At 39.0% G+C, this 17,112-nt stretch overlaps 1 protein-coding gene across 1 annotated transcript in view; it reads left to right on the top strand.

Annotated features, from left to right (window-relative positions):
* Positions 1-16,816, top strand: part of SDHA (succinate dehydrogenase complex flavoprotein subunit A) — a 17,208-nt gene extending 392 nt beyond the window's left edge. The window contains exons 2-16 of the mRNA XM_019472325.1: positions 3,234-3,322; positions 3,625-3,786; positions 4,182-4,325; positions 4,472-4,636; positions 5,831-5,979; positions 7,262-7,386; positions 8,688-8,856; positions 9,463-9,546; positions 10,023-10,134; positions 10,935-11,106; positions 12,350-12,468; positions 12,853-12,964; positions 14,104-14,234; positions 14,749-14,862; positions 15,739-16,816. Of these exons, the coding sequence (XP_019327870.1) occupies positions 3,234-3,322; positions 3,625-3,786; positions 4,182-4,325; positions 4,472-4,636; positions 5,831-5,979; positions 7,262-7,386; positions 8,688-8,856; positions 9,463-9,546; positions 10,023-10,134; positions 10,935-11,106; positions 12,350-12,468; positions 12,853-12,964; positions 14,104-14,234; positions 14,749-14,862; positions 15,739-15,825 (1,934 nt within the window). The 3' untranslated portion in view covers positions 15,826-16,816. The remainder of the gene's footprint in view (positions 1-3,233; positions 3,323-3,624; positions 3,787-4,181; positions 4,326-4,471; positions 4,637-5,830; positions 5,980-7,261; positions 7,387-8,687; positions 8,857-9,462; positions 9,547-10,022; positions 10,135-10,934; positions 11,107-12,349; positions 12,469-12,852; positions 12,965-14,103; positions 14,235-14,748; positions 14,863-15,738) is intronic.
* Positions 16,817-17,112: the final 296 nt, after the last annotated feature.

The following is a 17,112-nucleotide window of genomic DNA, read 5'->3' as shown; positions in this document are numbered from 1 at the left end:
ACTCGCCCCGGGGCGGGGAGCCGCGGCTGGGCTGCAGGAGCGGGGCAGTCAGGGCCGTGCGGGGCCGAGTGCCCCCTCGGCAGGCTCGGTCCCTCCGGTTGTTTTTGCGGAGCGCGGCTGTCCTTGCTGCTGGGCTCCTGGGGCAGGTTACGGGGAGGTAACTGACTGTTGGCATGGCCAGGCCGCTCCTCCTGGCTTGGGAAGCGAGTGCCGTAGCCTTAGGCCGTGAGCAGGCTCCCCGAGGGATAGAGGAAGGCAGCGGGTACGGGGTGTGCTGGGGAAAGGCTCTGGAAGAGTCTGGCAGATGCAGCACCTTCCAGTCCCAGCACCTGGGTAGAAAGCTTACTGCTGGCTCCTTCTGGGCCTGCATGGGAAGCTAGCGTATATCTGCACGTTGCTTAGATCTGGCTAGCAGTTGTTTCCAGAAAGTGCTGCTTAAACGTTTGACAGTTTTGTTTTAGCTGATCTGTAAGCGGTCCTTAGTGAAGGCTTGTTTTTCTCCGTGGTGAAGTGGGAGTCTTCCGTTTCTTTCCACCGTTCTCACTGTGTGTGTCTGTAATGAGTTTGGGATTACAAAAGATAAATACATGGGAAAAGGACCCTGTAAATGCAGCTGCAGTTGTCCGTGTCTCACAAAGGAAGTGCAGAAAAGACAACCTACTGAGGGGGAGAAAGGCTCAAAGAGTGTCACTGTGTTTTAGATGGCAGTGAGCTGGTCCAGACTGGACCTTAGTTTCATAAGGGCCATGATGTTCCTGGTAGCATACCAATTCAGGATTAGTGTGTGATCAGTGTTTCCTTCAAATTTAGTGTAACATCTTTTTCTGCTTTGTGGACTTTTGTTCAGACTCATTCTGAACACAACTTAGTGGCAGCAGAAATTCTTACGTATAGCTTTAACGAAAAAGTGAATGTGGATAGGAATAGCAGTTCTGAAAACTCTGTTTTGCGGAAGCTTAGATGTGAAAAGAAAAGCAGTCTGCTAAACAGTTGTGTGGTTTTGTTTTTTTATAATATATTTCCAGAGTTCTCTGATGCAAAATATATTTGATAACTGTTCATAGTGACTTCAGAAAATAACAAAGTGTTTTAAAAAGGAAATTAGTTGCAAGGCATTGTGGCAGAATTCTGACTGGAGAGTGCAGCAGGCTGTTTACTCTGAGGGGAGAAAAAGAATGGGCCAATTTCTTTTGGGGCTTTAGGGCATAACCACAGTTTATAGCTCTTGGGTTTTTTTTGGTGGTGTTTTTTTTCCCCCCTCAGTCGTTTGCACTTTCTTTAAGCAATACTAAGTATGTACAAACCTGTTTGTTGTGTGCTGTCTTTACATCCAGTAAAGATTTTCTTTGAATTGCTTTATGCATTAACCAAATGTATTGTTGCTCACCTAGGAGAAATAATTTATTGCAGTAAAAAGAGCTGTACTGTTGCTGGAACAACATTACGGAAACAAGCAGTAGTAGTATATGCTAGAGAATGCATGGCTGCTACATTTAAAGTGTGCAGTGTAGCCTGCCATGTCAATTGGAGTTCTGCTAGTCTAACTTCAATTGCACTCAGGCCTGTGAAAGCAGTTTTGCTACAGAGAGGACACCCCATTTGAGCTTGAGCTGTGATTGTTGGGAAAGCTGTTTTGCAGAGGAATTACATCTGATAAGTAGGTTTTATCTGGCTGTCGGTGAACTAGTTGATCTGATTCTGTGTGTGAAATATTAATGAAGATGATTAATACAGGAATTAAGATGGGCATGGAATTGCCCCACAGCGTGACAACACAGCAGGGTGGAAGGGGGAGAGTAACTGCCTGGAGGAGGGTATTAGTAGAACTCCTTATGAATAGGTGTTAAGATTGATCTTATTTAAAGATGGCTGTGAAAACCAGAAGCGTGTTAGCAAATACGATGACGCATTAGATCCACTGTTACGCAAGAAGATGGGAAACTAGTATGAGAAGCAATAAAACTCAGGTTTTATTGTCGAGGAAAGTGTACTGTAGTTCACTTCAAGGATGGGGGAAGAGATGGACATTTGGAAGTGATAGGGAGGGAAAATCTGCTTGTTAGCATATTATGGGGTGATTGAACTGTGAATATAACAGCTGCTGGAAAAGGCAAGTATCACTCCAGTGCATTTTAGGACATACTTCAAATAGGGAAGTGCTGATGTCACTGCACAGGTCACTAGTATGGCTTTGTGTTGCTGTTCTCATCAATCATACATGTTGACATTTGGAAGTGATAGGGAGGGAAAATCTGCTTGTTAGCATATTATGGGGTGATTGAACTGTGAATATAACAGCTGCTGGAAAAGGCAAGTATCACTCCAGTGCATTTTAGGACATACTTCAAATAGGGAAGTGCTGATGTCACTGCACAGGTCACTAGTATGGCTTTGTGTTGCTGTTCTCATCAATCATACATGTTTGGTTATTAGGTGTATTTTTCTGAATGGTGTAAAGAAGGAATACCAGGTTCCACGACATTAGAGATTTATATGGTGGAGACTAAAATTCTGATTGTTTTAACCTATCGAAGCAAAAATTGGATACTGGGTAGGTTTGGGTGCTGGGGTTTTTGTTTTGGTTTTGAACATGCTAGGGGAGAGGGAATAACATTACAGAAGGGGAGAACTGTGCCCTTGTGATTCATTTAGGTATTAGTAAATGGTTCTAAATTGGTCACTAATTAATAAAGAATGAGAACAAGAGAAGTATCTCTGACTTTTGAAGCAATGATAAGCTGGAACAGCTTTCCCTACCACCTAATTTTATCTTCATTACTCTTCACCACCTGAAATAATTCAGATTCTGAGGATTGCTTGACACGAGAGGTATTTTCCATTAATTCCTGTGGTTCCCATAAAGCTATCTTCATCTTGGTTTATTTAGGAAAAAAATGCAAGAATACTACAGCATTAATTGCAAACATATTCTTCTGTCAGTGCAGCCTCAGATACGTCTAGGGATTGGTTAGTGAAGTGAATAACAGTCTGTGACACCCTGTTACTTGCAGGCTGTTCTCTCATCCAGTCGAAACTTTTTTTTTTCTGGGTATCAGTATAGGAGAGCCAGAACTTCATTGCATGTAGATCTAAAATACATTGATACAATATTCTTGAATATGTGGTATCAGTGGTAAGTAAAGGTTTGTTATAAATATAGGGTAGCTGAGAATGCTGAAAGTCTTCCTTGTGGAAACATTTGTTCTGTAATAGTTGTCTTGACTTCTTTCCGTAGTGGCCAGCGGCATGCCAGACTCTTGCACGCAACTTACACTTCACAGTCTATGGAAAGAAAAATGCTTCTACGAAGGTTTCTGATTCGGTATGTTTGTACTTCTTTATATCTTAAGTAACAAATTAGGTAACACACTAAATGCTTGAGAGACATGAAACAACCAGGTACTTGGCTTTTAGTGGAGTGTTGTGTTCAAGTACGTAGTGAGATTGAGTTGCTGAAACGCATGGCTTTTTTTAATGATAGTTTCCACCCAAAAGAGTATATGTGGCATTCGCTACAAGAGTCTGTTAAGGACATTACACCTCTACTGCTTGTGTCTCCATGAAACTTAAGTTTGACCTAGCTTGAAATATTTGTGATCATAATAAACTGATTTATTTTTCCAGATTTCTACACAATATCCAGTCGTGGACCATGAATTCGATGCAGTTGTTGTGGGTGCAGGAGGAGCAGGTCTGCGGGCTGCATTTGGTTTGTCAGAGGCTGGATTTAATACAGCATGTGTTACAAAGCTGTTTCCCACCAGATCTCATACTGTTGCTGCGCAGGTGAGAAATGAGGTAGAACAAATGTTTAAAAACACCTGCTGTCAGAAAGCTGATGCGGATATGCACGTGAACATCACGTTTCAAGGCCACGCTTCCTTTTATAAATATTACATATTTGGTTGAAACTATTTTGGAGGGCAATATATGTTTAGATGTTCAGTGCTTTTTCATTGCATTCAATGTAACTTTGCAATTCATTGTTATGCAAAGCAGAACAAAATAAGAGCCACTGTGAAACTGATAAATTGCACAGGTTTTTCATAGCCACGTTAAATCTGATTTTACTGTATTTCTTGTACACAGAGGCATAGATGGTATGTGATTTTTAACAGAAGTGAGGAAAACCTACTAAAACCGTACTTCAGTAATATAATTCCAGGAAAATGCATTTTCAGGGAGGAATTAATGCTGCTCTGGGAAACATGGAGGACGATAACTGGAGGTGGCATTTCTATGACACAGTGAAAGGGTCTGATTGGCTGGGTGACCAGGATGCCATACACTACATGACCGAGCAAGCCCCAGCTGCGGTGATAGAGGTGAGACTCACTGGAACTGATGTCAACTATAATTACTTATAATACAGACTAGCTTCCAAAGAGATCTCTTTACTAGGAATGTAGTAAAATAACTTGTTGGATTGTTATGCAGAAGAGTTTCTGATGCTTGTATTTGCATTCAACAGCTGGAAAATTATGGGATGCCATTCAGCAGAACTGAAGAAGGAAAAATCTATCAGCGTGCATTTGGTGGACAGAGTCTTCAGTTTGGAAAAGGGGGACAGGCTCACAGATGCTGTTGTGTTGCAGACAGGACAGGACACTCACTGCTGCATACTCTGTATGGCAGGGTAAGCAGCTGTGAAGTAAACTTGGTTTGGGTTTTTGTATTTGCAATTAATGATTCCCCCCCCCCAGAGTTTGAAGAAAAAACAAACAAAACACATCAACACTCCTCACACATCAATGAGGAATCCAGGGGAACGACTGATAACAATTCTGGATTTCCTTCTTTCCTAAGGCAATGTGGAAGGATGTAGTCTAGGTGATGCTTGTTTTTTGTCAGGAGTATGCAGAAACAGAATAAACTGAAAGATCGTAATTATAATGGCTCTCATGAAGACAACAGATGTTAATTAGCGTACCCTGTTAGCTTTGTGGTCTGGAGTAGTTCTTCACTGTTAATACTTTTGTGTCTGTTAACTAGACCCAAAAAGAATTTAAGTAAACTTTCCCCAAAAAACTTTTTTGAAAAAAATCTGAAACAGCAGCATTGGGGAACTCTAAAAAGAGGTACAAGGCAGCATTTTCTTTCACTCATCTTCAGACAGGGGGGAAACAAGAGGTGTAAATACATGAAGGCCTACTGTGCATTTCTGAGCTTGCTCTACAGCAAGTAAGTGACCTGTGTTCCAGCATCTGTTTCTATCAATTCTACAAACCATAACTGAAGAAAGATTTGGGTATTTTAAACTGGTAGTAAGCTACTTGAAACCTGAAATTCAGTACCTAGTAGCTAATGTTATTTACTTGGTAGCTAGCTAATTGCTCTCCTTCAGGTTCACGCTATATATGCTGCTGCAATACAAATGCTCAGTGCTGCCAAACACCGGTCTGATCCTTGAGGGCATGAAAAAATGTTTGACTTGATGCCCGCTGCTTCTGCTCATATACTAGGCTCCCAGAGACGTATTCCGCTTCTCTGCGAGAGGTTAAGTAAAACATGCTTGTACATGTATCAAGCACCACAGCTGACTAAAGTGTTGCCAAATGCAGAGGGAAATAACAAGCCTTGCTGACAAGCTACGACTTCCCAGAATTAAGTGGTTTGGTTTGGTAACTACTTGTGTCTCTTTAAGCTAGAATAGATTCATTAGCAAATTTTTATAAAGATTTGTGAGGAAACGAGCTTCCCTGAGAGTTGGTGGGGGTGGCTTTTATCCTGATGCAGCCCATATGCATTGACAGTTTTGAAGAGAGGTTACTTCGGTTTCTGGATTTTTCTTAAAGTTCTTTTTTTTTTTTTTTTTTTTTCCCCCCTCCAGTCTCTAAGATATGATACAAGCTATTTCGTTGAATATTTTGCCTTGGACCTACTTATGGAAAATGGAGAATGTCGTGGTGTTATTGCCCTTTGCATAGAAGATGGCACTATACATCGTTTTAGAGCAAAGAACACTGTCATTGCCACTGGGTAATGTAAGGTTTATGATGAAGGACAGAAACTTGAGAGTGTTACTAGTTAGAAGTCTGTGTGTTTGTACGTGTATTTGAATCCATAGTGTGGAGATGACATGTTGACTTGAAAAACATGATTTATATGCTCTTCTTCCCCCCGCCTTCCATCAAAAGCAGTATAATTGAATTCAGTCATTCCCTCTGAAAGAAGGCACATACTAATTTTGTGACCAAGTATAAATTTAGTACGAGGTCTAACTTTGAATTCTAGAACAATGACATAAAGTTGGAATGTGTAAGAGCAGTATGTATGGTCCAAATGGTCTTAGATTTTTAAAATGTGCTGTTTAAAACAGACATTGTTGCAGTGCTAGTAGCATGTGTATATCTGTAGGATTCTGAGTTTCCTGTAGGAAACAGCTTTTTCAAAATTCTGGAGAACCTATTACATTAAGATACCAACATTATAAGTCTGATTGTTGTAGGATGAAATTATCAGAAGATGAGTGTAACAACATTACTTGGTTGCAAAAGTTTATATATGTTTGTTAGAATACTATATGCATTAGTCTTTTGCTGCTTATGGCTGTCTCCTATCTGTTTCAGTATGCAAAATATTTTGACGTATCTGTCAAAAAAAAAAAACCCAACAACTTAGGTTGGTTGCCTACATAATTTGGCTTTATTAAAGCCAAGGCTGTTTTCATACTTGTGTACTTTGAGGTACATACAATATGTAGATTGATATTTCTTCTGAGAGTTTGTCCTGAAATTGGGAGTATTGGCAGTTCTCAATAACTCTGGAAGCTAACCTATTTGTTTTAGGCATAAGAATTCATGTTTAATACCCAATTCTAGACCACTAAGTTTTGAAATCTAAGAATATAAAATCAGGGCCATATCAAGGATATAAACCATTCTTACATGCTATTTTTGATAAAACTGCTAGTAATAGTTTGAATGAAGTCTAATGGTATTGGATTGAGAGAACTTTCTAAAGTAACTTTTTTCTGGCAGAAAGGCTTCTGATACTAACCTAACTATCCTGCTTTGGAATTGTTGTTCTTTTTCTTGGACCTTCTATCACCAGCTATTTTTCAAATATGGTTGAGCATAACAGGGCAATACCAATTTTGTTTTCTTTTGGTTGAACTTAGTACAGGAGATGACAAAACTTGCACATCTTGCTTATTAACCCTCTGCTCTACTTCCACTGTTGTGCAAAGAGCATAGTTAAGTGATATGTTCTGGTGACTTTTTTTTGGACTGCTAATTCTGTTAACTTTTGTGTCCTGTAGTGGGTACGGCCGCACTTACTTCAGTTGTACATCTGCTCATACTAGTACGGGTGATGGCACTGCTATGGTCACACGAGCTGGTCTTCCTTGCCAGGACTTAGAATTTGTACAGTTTCACCCTACAGGTACAGAATATGAAATAATACTTACAACATTATTTTTAATGATTTGAACAGATTTTTTTGTTGTTTTAAAATGTGCTCAAGTCAGTTTGCACTTTTCTGCAGCACTTCATTAGTTCATTATCATTCAGTATCATCATCATTCAGTTGCTTGTGACAGGTGTTCAGACTTGTCTGCAACTGCTGTGGATAATAAATCTGAGAGTAAGACTTACAATATGAGAGAGAGGTCTGAGCTGTTCTATTTAAAGGTCAGTGTTAAATATTTTAAGGTGCTGTCTCCACCATACTAACGGGTTTTATGAATTTCAAGTGGAAACCACTTCACCTCTTAAACTTATATTTTAAAGGCAAGAGGAAATGTTAAAGGGTTTGATATTAGACACAGGAGCAACGGGATAGATGCAAGTGTTAGGGAGTTAATATACTAGAATCTTTTGTGGAAGTGGGGTAGTTGAAGTAAAGTTAGATATTTAGGACTAGTTTTGTAGCACAGGATCAGTATCTAAACTGTGGACAACAATGATCACAGACTAAAAAGTGAAGATCTGCTTTTTTGGTTGTAACTAAATAAATGCTCAGTTTTAACTTGTGATAAGTGGTGATTTTTTAAAATTGGTCACTTAATTTTACAATGTTATCCTTGTTACATCGTAGAGACCCAATGCTCATTTGACTTAGCTAAGGTTTTTCTAGTCAAAGAAGCTTCATTGCTTGTCTGATAATTATGTTAAAAGCTATGGAATTATCAAGTGCATGAGTTGGTTAGCATTTTTGTTTTCTATGATGACCAGTGCTGAAGGCTAACAGGTAGGCCTTCCTTCTCTAAAGGAAAAGAAAACTGAGTAAGCTTTCGCATTCCACACAATTTGAAGCCATCCTGTACTGCCTTAGCACGGGAGAAGAGGGAACAAAGATGAGCAAACTGGCCTTGAGATAATCAACTTCTGGTTTACTTAAAAATCTTGAACAAAGTAATTGCTGAAGGTCTACAAAATCTTTGTAAAAGTCTCCTTACATATTGCTGGGTGCAGATCTCTTCTAGTTCTAGTATTTTAGATACCGTGGGTGTTCCAAATCAACTTGCTTACCTTCCAGTAAGAGTGTTTGAAAGGAATAACAGTGCTTGTTTCTGAGCAGTCTTGGGGGACAGTTACTAGTGGTATGATTAGGGTGGAATTAAATCTACCCTTGTCACTACTTTGCATTATTTTAAGAAGACCTTGTTTATTCAATCCTGGTCGTCCTGATTACGAAGCTGTCGAGAGACCATCTCATTTGATGGTTATTTTCTTTCTTCACAGGTATCTATGGGGCTGGCTGCCTTATAACGGAAGGATGTCGTGGAGAGGGAGGTATTCTAATTAACAGTCAAGGTGAAAGATTTATGGAGAGATACGCACCTGTTGCTAAGGATCTGGCTTCCAGGGACGTAGTATCTCGTTCTATGACCATAGAAATCCGTGAAGGAAGGTTAGCTAAATATTCTAATGAAGCTGCAGAATGAATACTTAACCATACTAGACTATATGTGGTACAATAATTCATTTGATAAACGCCTGGTAATTCATGGGAGTGAGCTTTAATAACTGTTAGCTGAACACTGCATGTAGGGCAAAATTTTTACTTGTTAATTCCTAATGATACTAAAAAGAAACACAAGATGCTAGGAGTATCCTGTTTGAATTTGGTATGTCTAGAGACAGTGGCTCAAACAAGTTTAATGTATATGTTCTTACTGCAAACAATGGAAATAATTTGGTGCTCTGGTCTCTTGATTAATCATCTTCAATTCTTACACATTTCTGCTGTGATACAGTGATTTAAAGTCTTAAATACTGTGAATTATTGTGAAAAGAAAGCTGGGAGGTGAAAACTACACGTAAATCTGCCAGGTTCAACAGTCTTAAATATGCTAGATACTAATTTTTGTCAGATAACCTTTGAAAAAATTAAAAGTTTAAAATTTTTCACAAACGAAACAAATTGGATTAGAAATGTTACTGGTGTTTGCAGAATTCTTGTTACGTGTTCCAGTGTTGACTTGGTTTGTTTTTTTTTTTTTTTTTCTTTTGGTAGGGGTTGTGGTCCTGAAAAAGACCACGTGTACTTGCAGTTGCACCACTTACCACCACAGCAGCTAGCAGCCCGTCTCCCAGGAATTTCAGTGTCTAGAGACAGTGGCTCAAACAAGTTTAATGTATATGTTCTTACTGCAAACAATGGAAATAATTTGGTGCTCTGGTCTCTTGATTAATCATCTTCAATTCTTACACATTTCTGCTGTGATACAGTGATTTAAAGTCTTAAATACTGTGAATTATTGTGAAAAGAAAGCTGGGAGGTGAAAACTACACGTAAATCTGCCAGGTTCAACAGTCTTAAATATGCTAGATACTAATTTTTGTCAGATAACCTTTGAAAAAATTAAAAGTTTAAAATTTTTCACAAACGAAACAAATTGGATTAGAAATGTTACTGGTGTTTGCAGAATTCTTGTTACGTGTTCCAGTGTTGACTTGGTGGGTTTTTTGTTTTTTTTTTTCTTTTGGTAGGGGTTGTGGTCCTGAAAAAGACCACGTGTACTTGCAGTTGCACCACTTACCACCACAGCAGCTAGCAGCCCGTCTCCCAGGAATTTCAGAAACAGCTATGATATTTGCTGGAGTTGATGTCACTAAAGACCCTATTCCTGTTCTGCCTACTGTGCATTATAATATGGGAGGTATTCCTACTAACTACAAAGGACAGGTAAGTAATAGATCACTTTTAGGATTTTTTTTTTCCAGCATGATAATAAGAAATGACTTTCCAAATATAAGAGCATTAACAATGTTTTTCATAAATGTAAGGATGCTGAAGAACATTAGCTTAATAATAATAATATAATAATGATGTCAGAGTACTTAAAACACACAATCTGGTTTGTTTTTGTAAATAACTTGAGAGCCATGTTCCAGCCCACCTGGAGATGGGAGTTCCAAGAAACATCTAAAATGAAGTTACTGTCATGTCTGACAACAATTCCCTGTTTATCAAGTTGATGGTAATATATAGTTGAACAGGGATCAAACTAAGGCTCTGTTACAATCTGTAACTCAAGTTAATGTGTATTAATTCTCTGTACCTCGTATAATCTCTACACTAAAGCAGATTCCTTCAATTCCTACTAGTTAGAAGTCAATGTGATGGTGTTAGCTGAATTTTTCTGTTTCAGTGTATTGTACTTGTTAATTTTTTAATGTAAAATTCTGCCTTAGAAATGTGTGCAGATCAGATTTTCTTCCTGTGCTTTTCTGACTTGCTGCAGAATTGTGATGAAGAGTATGTGGTTCTGTTTCATCAGCATAACTGTATTTATATAAGCATCTGTATTTACATAGTATTACTACTTACCCTTTAGAACTAAGGTATTTACGGTTTTAGAGTTGGAGAAAACTTTAGATTGCTCTGTTTCATCCTTACATGCACATGGCCTTTGCAAATAAGGAGGTTTGCACTGTTAGAAACTGTTTAAGAGATGAGTATTAATTGACTGTCTGAAATGATAGGTGATTACACATGTGAATGGTGAGGATAAAGTGGTACCTGGTTTATATGCTTGTGGGGAAGCAGCCTCTGCATCTGTCCATGGCGCAAATCGACTTGGAGCAAACTCGCTTCTAGATTTGGTGGTCTTTGGTCGTGCTTGTGCCCTTACTATTGCAGAGACGTGCAAGCCTGGTAAGTCTCACAGTTTGTCTCACTTTTTTAGAGACATTTGCCTTTATGATTACATTTCTGCCCAACAGAGTTGTTGCTACCTAATTCAAACTCAGAATGCTAGACATAGACTCTTACTTGTTAGAAAAGGCAGAAATCGGTGTTTATGCTTTTTATAGGCATGTTCTTTGCAATGCAAATGCTTGTCATTAACATTCGCTTTGTGAGTTGATCTTAAAACTAGAATTGGGTCAATGCTATCGGCAAAAACAGTTGAGTTGAATTTTTCACAAACTAGCAAAACAGAAAATATTGAGTATGAAGACTGACTTCTCTACATCTTGCACTGCATCTTCTACATCAAAATGTAGTCTGCCTTACACTTGGCACTTTGTACTTTGTTATAGTGGAATTTGCTGCCACCTTGTTGATTTATAAGGTGGACTGCATATGCAAAAAAGAGATAGATACTAAAAATCGTAACATCTCATCCCCTGTATGTGGATTATCACTGCTGAACGTTATTTTTAAATAATCTGGTTCAGCAACAGTTACTGAGCTGAAAAAAGAAAACAACTCTGCACAAAGTGCACAGAGTAATGGTTCCTGATGGAATCAGCTTGGATCTAGCAATGCCTATTGGCTCTGGCTTTGTGCAAACATTTATTTGGATGAGTCTTTCTGTGGCTCCTTTGAAGTCGCAGGAAGGTTTTTCTTAGTCTGAATGCAAAGCTGCAGGAGAGATGGAGTGTGCTGGTAAGGTGCTGCGTTTGATTTGTTACCCAATAACAAATGGCTTCCAGTATTAGAGGTAAGATGCAGAGCTCACGTGTAACTGCAAAGCTTATTGACTGGTCCCTGGTCCCTTAACAGGTCCAAGAGAGGGTGGGAGGTTTGGGGGTGAGGAGACAAGGAAAATATAGGAGAAGGTGGTAAGGAGCCACAAGCTTATTCCGTACTTTAGAATAATTTGCATCAAGTGCTGTTTTTAAGGAATTAACAGCAGAATTTAGCCAAACCTATAAATTCCCTACTCACTGTCACAGGAAAGAATGGGATTCATATATTGCACTGAGAACTCTGTTTTTAAGTGTATGGATGCTATTGGTGGGAGTTCAGGAAAGTTATAGTTAACCTGTACCACAGAGGAAGAAAACAGATTGTGTTGTAGTGAAATCTGACTTTTAGTAGTTGCTAGTCTATGAAACTGCCAGAAACCAAAACCAAGCCCGACCTACTAAACTTACTGAAACTTTCTTATTAGGAGAGCCAGTTCCCTCCATTAAACCAAATGCTGGTGAAGAGTCAGTTGCTAATCTTGACAAATTAAGATTTGCTGACGGAACCATAAGAACTTCAGAAGTGCGACTTAACATGCAGAAGGTAAGCCTGGTGAAGCTCACAAGTATAAGGTGGGAGAACCTGCAAGCCACGGAGGTGGTTTGGTCACTTTGTGAAGTATGCTTCAGGATTTGCTTTGCAGAAGTAAAAAGCAGTGTGAGAAGATTGTCTGTGCTCAGCAAAGGCTGTATCAGTTTTGTTAGTTTCTTCTCCCCTCCATGGTTATTCCTCTTGGGTAGTTTACCCACTGTATAATAGAGTGGGGTTGCCTCTGTTTGGGAGGAACAGAAGAATGTTTTTTCTTCAGGCTGCAGACATGCTGGAATTCAAAACAGCTCTATATCAAGCTCTTTTGGAACTAATAAGTTATGTGGGATATTATGTATATGCAGCATATGAAACTGATTTTGTTTTACTACCTTGCAGACAATGCAAAACCATGCTGCTGTATTTCGTACTGGTTCTGTACTCCAAGAAGGCTGTGAAAAACTTTGCCAAATTTATGGTGATCTGGCTCATCTAAAGACATTTGACAGAGGTAATTTGATAGCAAAGAATACACCTTGGCCAGAGTACTCTCTGGGAAAAGTGTTTGTTTTCTTCTGTAAACCTTCTTATGTGTTTCTTGAAACTTTGGCTAAAGACTTTGACCATTTTGAATCTTCCAAAATACTTGGTAGAGCCCTACTTGCTAAACGTGGTAATCAGTAAAGTACTTGATCTTACTGGTAATTTTCTGGTTGCAGACTCTCTCAAAGAAGCAGAGGCTGAAAACAGATTTAACTGTATAAGGTACTAACTGGTGTTCTCTCAGAACATGATGTGAAGTTGTTCAAATACTAAGATGAACCACTAGTATCTTCTGAAAAGGCCAGGGAGTTGCAAAAAGGTGACAAGACTATTCATAGGCTGAACACTCAGTTTTCATTCTTCAGCTGAACAGATAGCGCTGCATACAGATACACTGCAAGACATGGCAGTATCTTAGGAGAATTTGGTTAATTAAGTACAACTGATGATGCATCTTGTCCACTCATGTTGTGTATTTCTCTCCAACTACTGCTATTGGATGTGTATTCTAACACTGAAAGTAGAACTGGCTTTCTTGAACAGCTCTCACCAAGCATCAAGAAAAGTGTTACAATAGCTTAGAACGTAGGGATCAAAATGAAGATATGTTCATGTAAGTGAACATGGGTCCACCTTGGAGATACTTAAATGAAGAAGAACCTCGTATAACTAGCAGGTGTTCCCCCCCCCTTCTCTGAGGGTGGGAAGGAAGGCAAAGCCCTGTTGTCTGGATCTGCTAGGGATCTACTTAAAGAGCTACCATCTAGCCAGATCTTGTGATCCAAAATGAGGTATGGGGACTGAGTTGTAGGTATGATACATAGCCAGCAAGAGTCTATGGTGTAATTTTATCTCAGTAGTACACATGCAACAGGGACACCTGGTAGAACTACTGAATTTTTCTAAGATTCATTACGATTGTTAGGGTGTAGGAATCGTTACTGAGCCTTGCAGGCAATAGTGAGTAATTCAGTGTTGCAGAGTACTGTGATTGCAGTAGGTAGAGCATTGGCTTGTTCGATTCTAAGTATCGGCAATAGGACAGAAGTAAATTGAGGAATAACTTGTTTGTAGAACATCTTCCATAGTATTTTAATATTTTACTAGGTATTGTGTGGAACACTGACTTGGTGGAGACCCTTGAACTGCAAAACCTGATGCTTTGTGCTCTACAAACAATTTATGGTGCTGAGGCTCGCAAAGAGTCCCGGGGTGCTCATGCCAGAGAGGACTATAAGGTATAAATATTTTCTGTGACCTGGATGTAGGATTGAACTTCCTTGTTATGTGTCCTCGGATGGATTATTTAAAAGTTGTAATTTCTTCAGAGTCTTGAGTTAAGATTAGTGTAGTATTCATTTGGGGTCCCATCTGCTCTGTTTTATCTGTTCTTATTTGTTACATATAAAATGACCAATACACCCAGCATTGGGTAACGATCTTGAGAGAAGAGTTGTTCCATGTGTGCATCCGAATGATTAGAAAGGTCTAAACCAGGACTAGAGTAATAATAAGGTCATGAATGCATAAACAGGACTTCAAGCAGAATAATTGTCCTATACAAGGAACATTACCTTAAAGCCCTTGTTAAGCCTCAGTATTTAAAATTTCACACGGGCGGTGTTAAGATAAAGCTTGCTGGCTATTGGGAGACAGATGGTGTTACAGTTGTAATTGGAATGCAACTAATCATGTGGTGGTAAAGTGATTTGCAGATGTAATTTCTGTTCTATGCTAACCTAATCTTCTTAGTTACGGATAGATGAGTTTGACTATTCTAAGCCGCTCCAAGGCCAACAGCGGAAGCCATTTGAAGAGCACTGGAGAAAGCACACCCTTTCGTATGTGGATGTCCCATCTGGGAAGGTACGTTGAGCCTAATGCTTGAGGGTCTTTCTCACTGTCAACAGACAGCTGCTCTCATAGACAGCTCTTGATATCATGATAATACTGCAAATGATTGTCACTGTCTGAGGTACCTGATACAGTTTAGTGTACTTAGAGAAAAAAAAAAAATTGAACATTTATTCTGTTGTTGAACAGTAGGCATAACTGGGATAAGTTACTGTTGATTGTTGGGCGAGTGACTTTGCGATTTGAGCTGGAACTGTGTTTCCCCTTGTATCAGGCTAGTTCAAAAGCTTTTTTCTTTTCCTCTGATGGTGGCAAAACCTGTTGTTGGTGTTCAGCGTAAAGTTTTTATGGTATTTCAAAGATAGAAATGAAGTCTGACCCTATAAAAATCTTGAGTGTTGGTTTTTTGTATCCCATTCTCTGCATCTGCTTTGTTTCCTCTCCCCCGGTTCTAGCTTCCTTGAATCTAGTTTGAGGACAAGTGAGAACACTTCACTTCCTGAATGGCTGCTGAGGATGGAACGATAGAGTGACACGGTTCTGTCTCCTAACTTTGCTAGCTTAAAGAACTAGGCAGTAGCAATCTTAGCCAAAACTTTACTTTTGTCCAAAAGGTCTTTTTAAAGTAGTAGTCTTCTGATACCATTTCTGGTCAGGCTTTGCTTTTAAGGAATTCAGTCAGTGGTAACTTGATGGAACTTAAATGTTCCTTGTAGGTTACTAACTGTTCGTTTTCTATGGAAGGAAAAGAATAATAGAGAAATTAGCTTAACATCAATGAAGTTATTCAGTTATCTGTGTTATTCAGTCATTCCTGTTAGCTAGGCTGTCTCGTTTAGATACAAGAGGTTTGTTTGTCTTAAAGTTCTTTGTTCTCTTTTACTTTAGGTTACCTTGAAATATAGACCTGTGATTGACAGAACTTTGAATGAAGAAGACTGTTCAACTGTCCCACCTGCTATTCGCTCATACTAGTAACTTACATTTAACTTGCAGTCCTCTCCCAGAGTGGGTTGGTGTACATAAGCATAGTGGAAGCAAATCAAAATAGTATTGTCGCTATCAATTAATGGAAAGTGCTGACTAAACTTTTCTCCGGCTTGTATTCTGCTGTGGCTTACTGTACAATTATGAAAATGGAATGCAGGACAGCTTATGTTCTTTCACCCATCTGTCAAAACTGACAGGGAAAACACAAAATGTGTCTAAATAAAGTGATTAGAAGTCTTCTATTTGTTTGAATATGCTGTTATGTATATAATTACAATGCTTTTATTTTGAATGTATAGTTATTTCCATATTTTAAGAACAAGAAATGCATTGCAATAGTTTTAGACAAGATTGAGATGCTGAATTTTATGATATGGGGATTTAAAATTAAGCATCATAATTGCTGATTGTAAGTAACATGAAAGAAAAGAAAATGATGTACTAGTAATTACAACTTTTTTTTCTAAAGCTAAAATTGTCATACCGTTTTATTGAAGGAAACAAGATACTTCTACTCCAGTTACTTCCTCCAAAATATACCATGAACAGAATATAATCTTAATAGCTAATCTCTACTATCTCTGGAACTTCTGAAGCATTTTTGTGGCATGTCCTGTGTGTGTATTTCCTGGACTTTTCTCTCAGAGGAACCAAGGGGCAGTTTGGCAGAAGACTTATCTAAATATTAAAACTTACCAGACATGAACTAAGGAACTTTAATGCCAAGATGTAACTTCTAAGGCATCAATAGAGCAGTTTCTAGCAGCATTTCTGTGAATAACTCCCAGTTCTTGGAGGACTTGAAGTGTAACTATGTGGATTGCAATTGAATGGAGCACTCTTTTTTTTGACAATATTTTTGTTTTCTCAACTGCTGAATGTTGGCTGTTGTTGGAAAAAATGAATGTTGGAAAAACTGAACTCTTGGAATGTTACTGGTGGTGGTTGGAAAAACTGAATACACCATATGTCATTCTTGCAGTGTTTCTGTACCTTGCACCAGGGAGTTGAGAATGGACTCAGAGAACCGCGCTACCTTTGCAGGGGCAGGATGGGAAAAGGGGACTATATCTTGACTTGGCTTTTTTTCATAGAAAGAGCCCTGGCTGTTGTTAAGGGGGCAGGAAATAATGTTTCATACATCTTTAAAAAGATTACAATGAAGCAGAATAAGCTAATACCTTCTTTCCATCGTCGAGAGGTCGCTGTTCCAGTGGCTTCCCCGCTGCCCTTCGCCCAGGGGAGGCGGGTTCTCCTCAGGCCGGGCGGAAC

The sequence above is a fragment of the Aptenodytes forsteri genome, unplaced genomic scaffold (genome assembly GCF_000699145.1).
Source record: "Aptenodytes forsteri isolate BGI_AS27 unplaced genomic scaffold, ASM69914v1 Scaffold114, whole genome shotgun sequence".
NCBI lineage: Eukaryota > Metazoa > Chordata > Aves > Sphenisciformes > Spheniscidae > Aptenodytes > Aptenodytes forsteri.
This window is presented reverse-complemented; position numbering and strand designations above follow the sequence as displayed.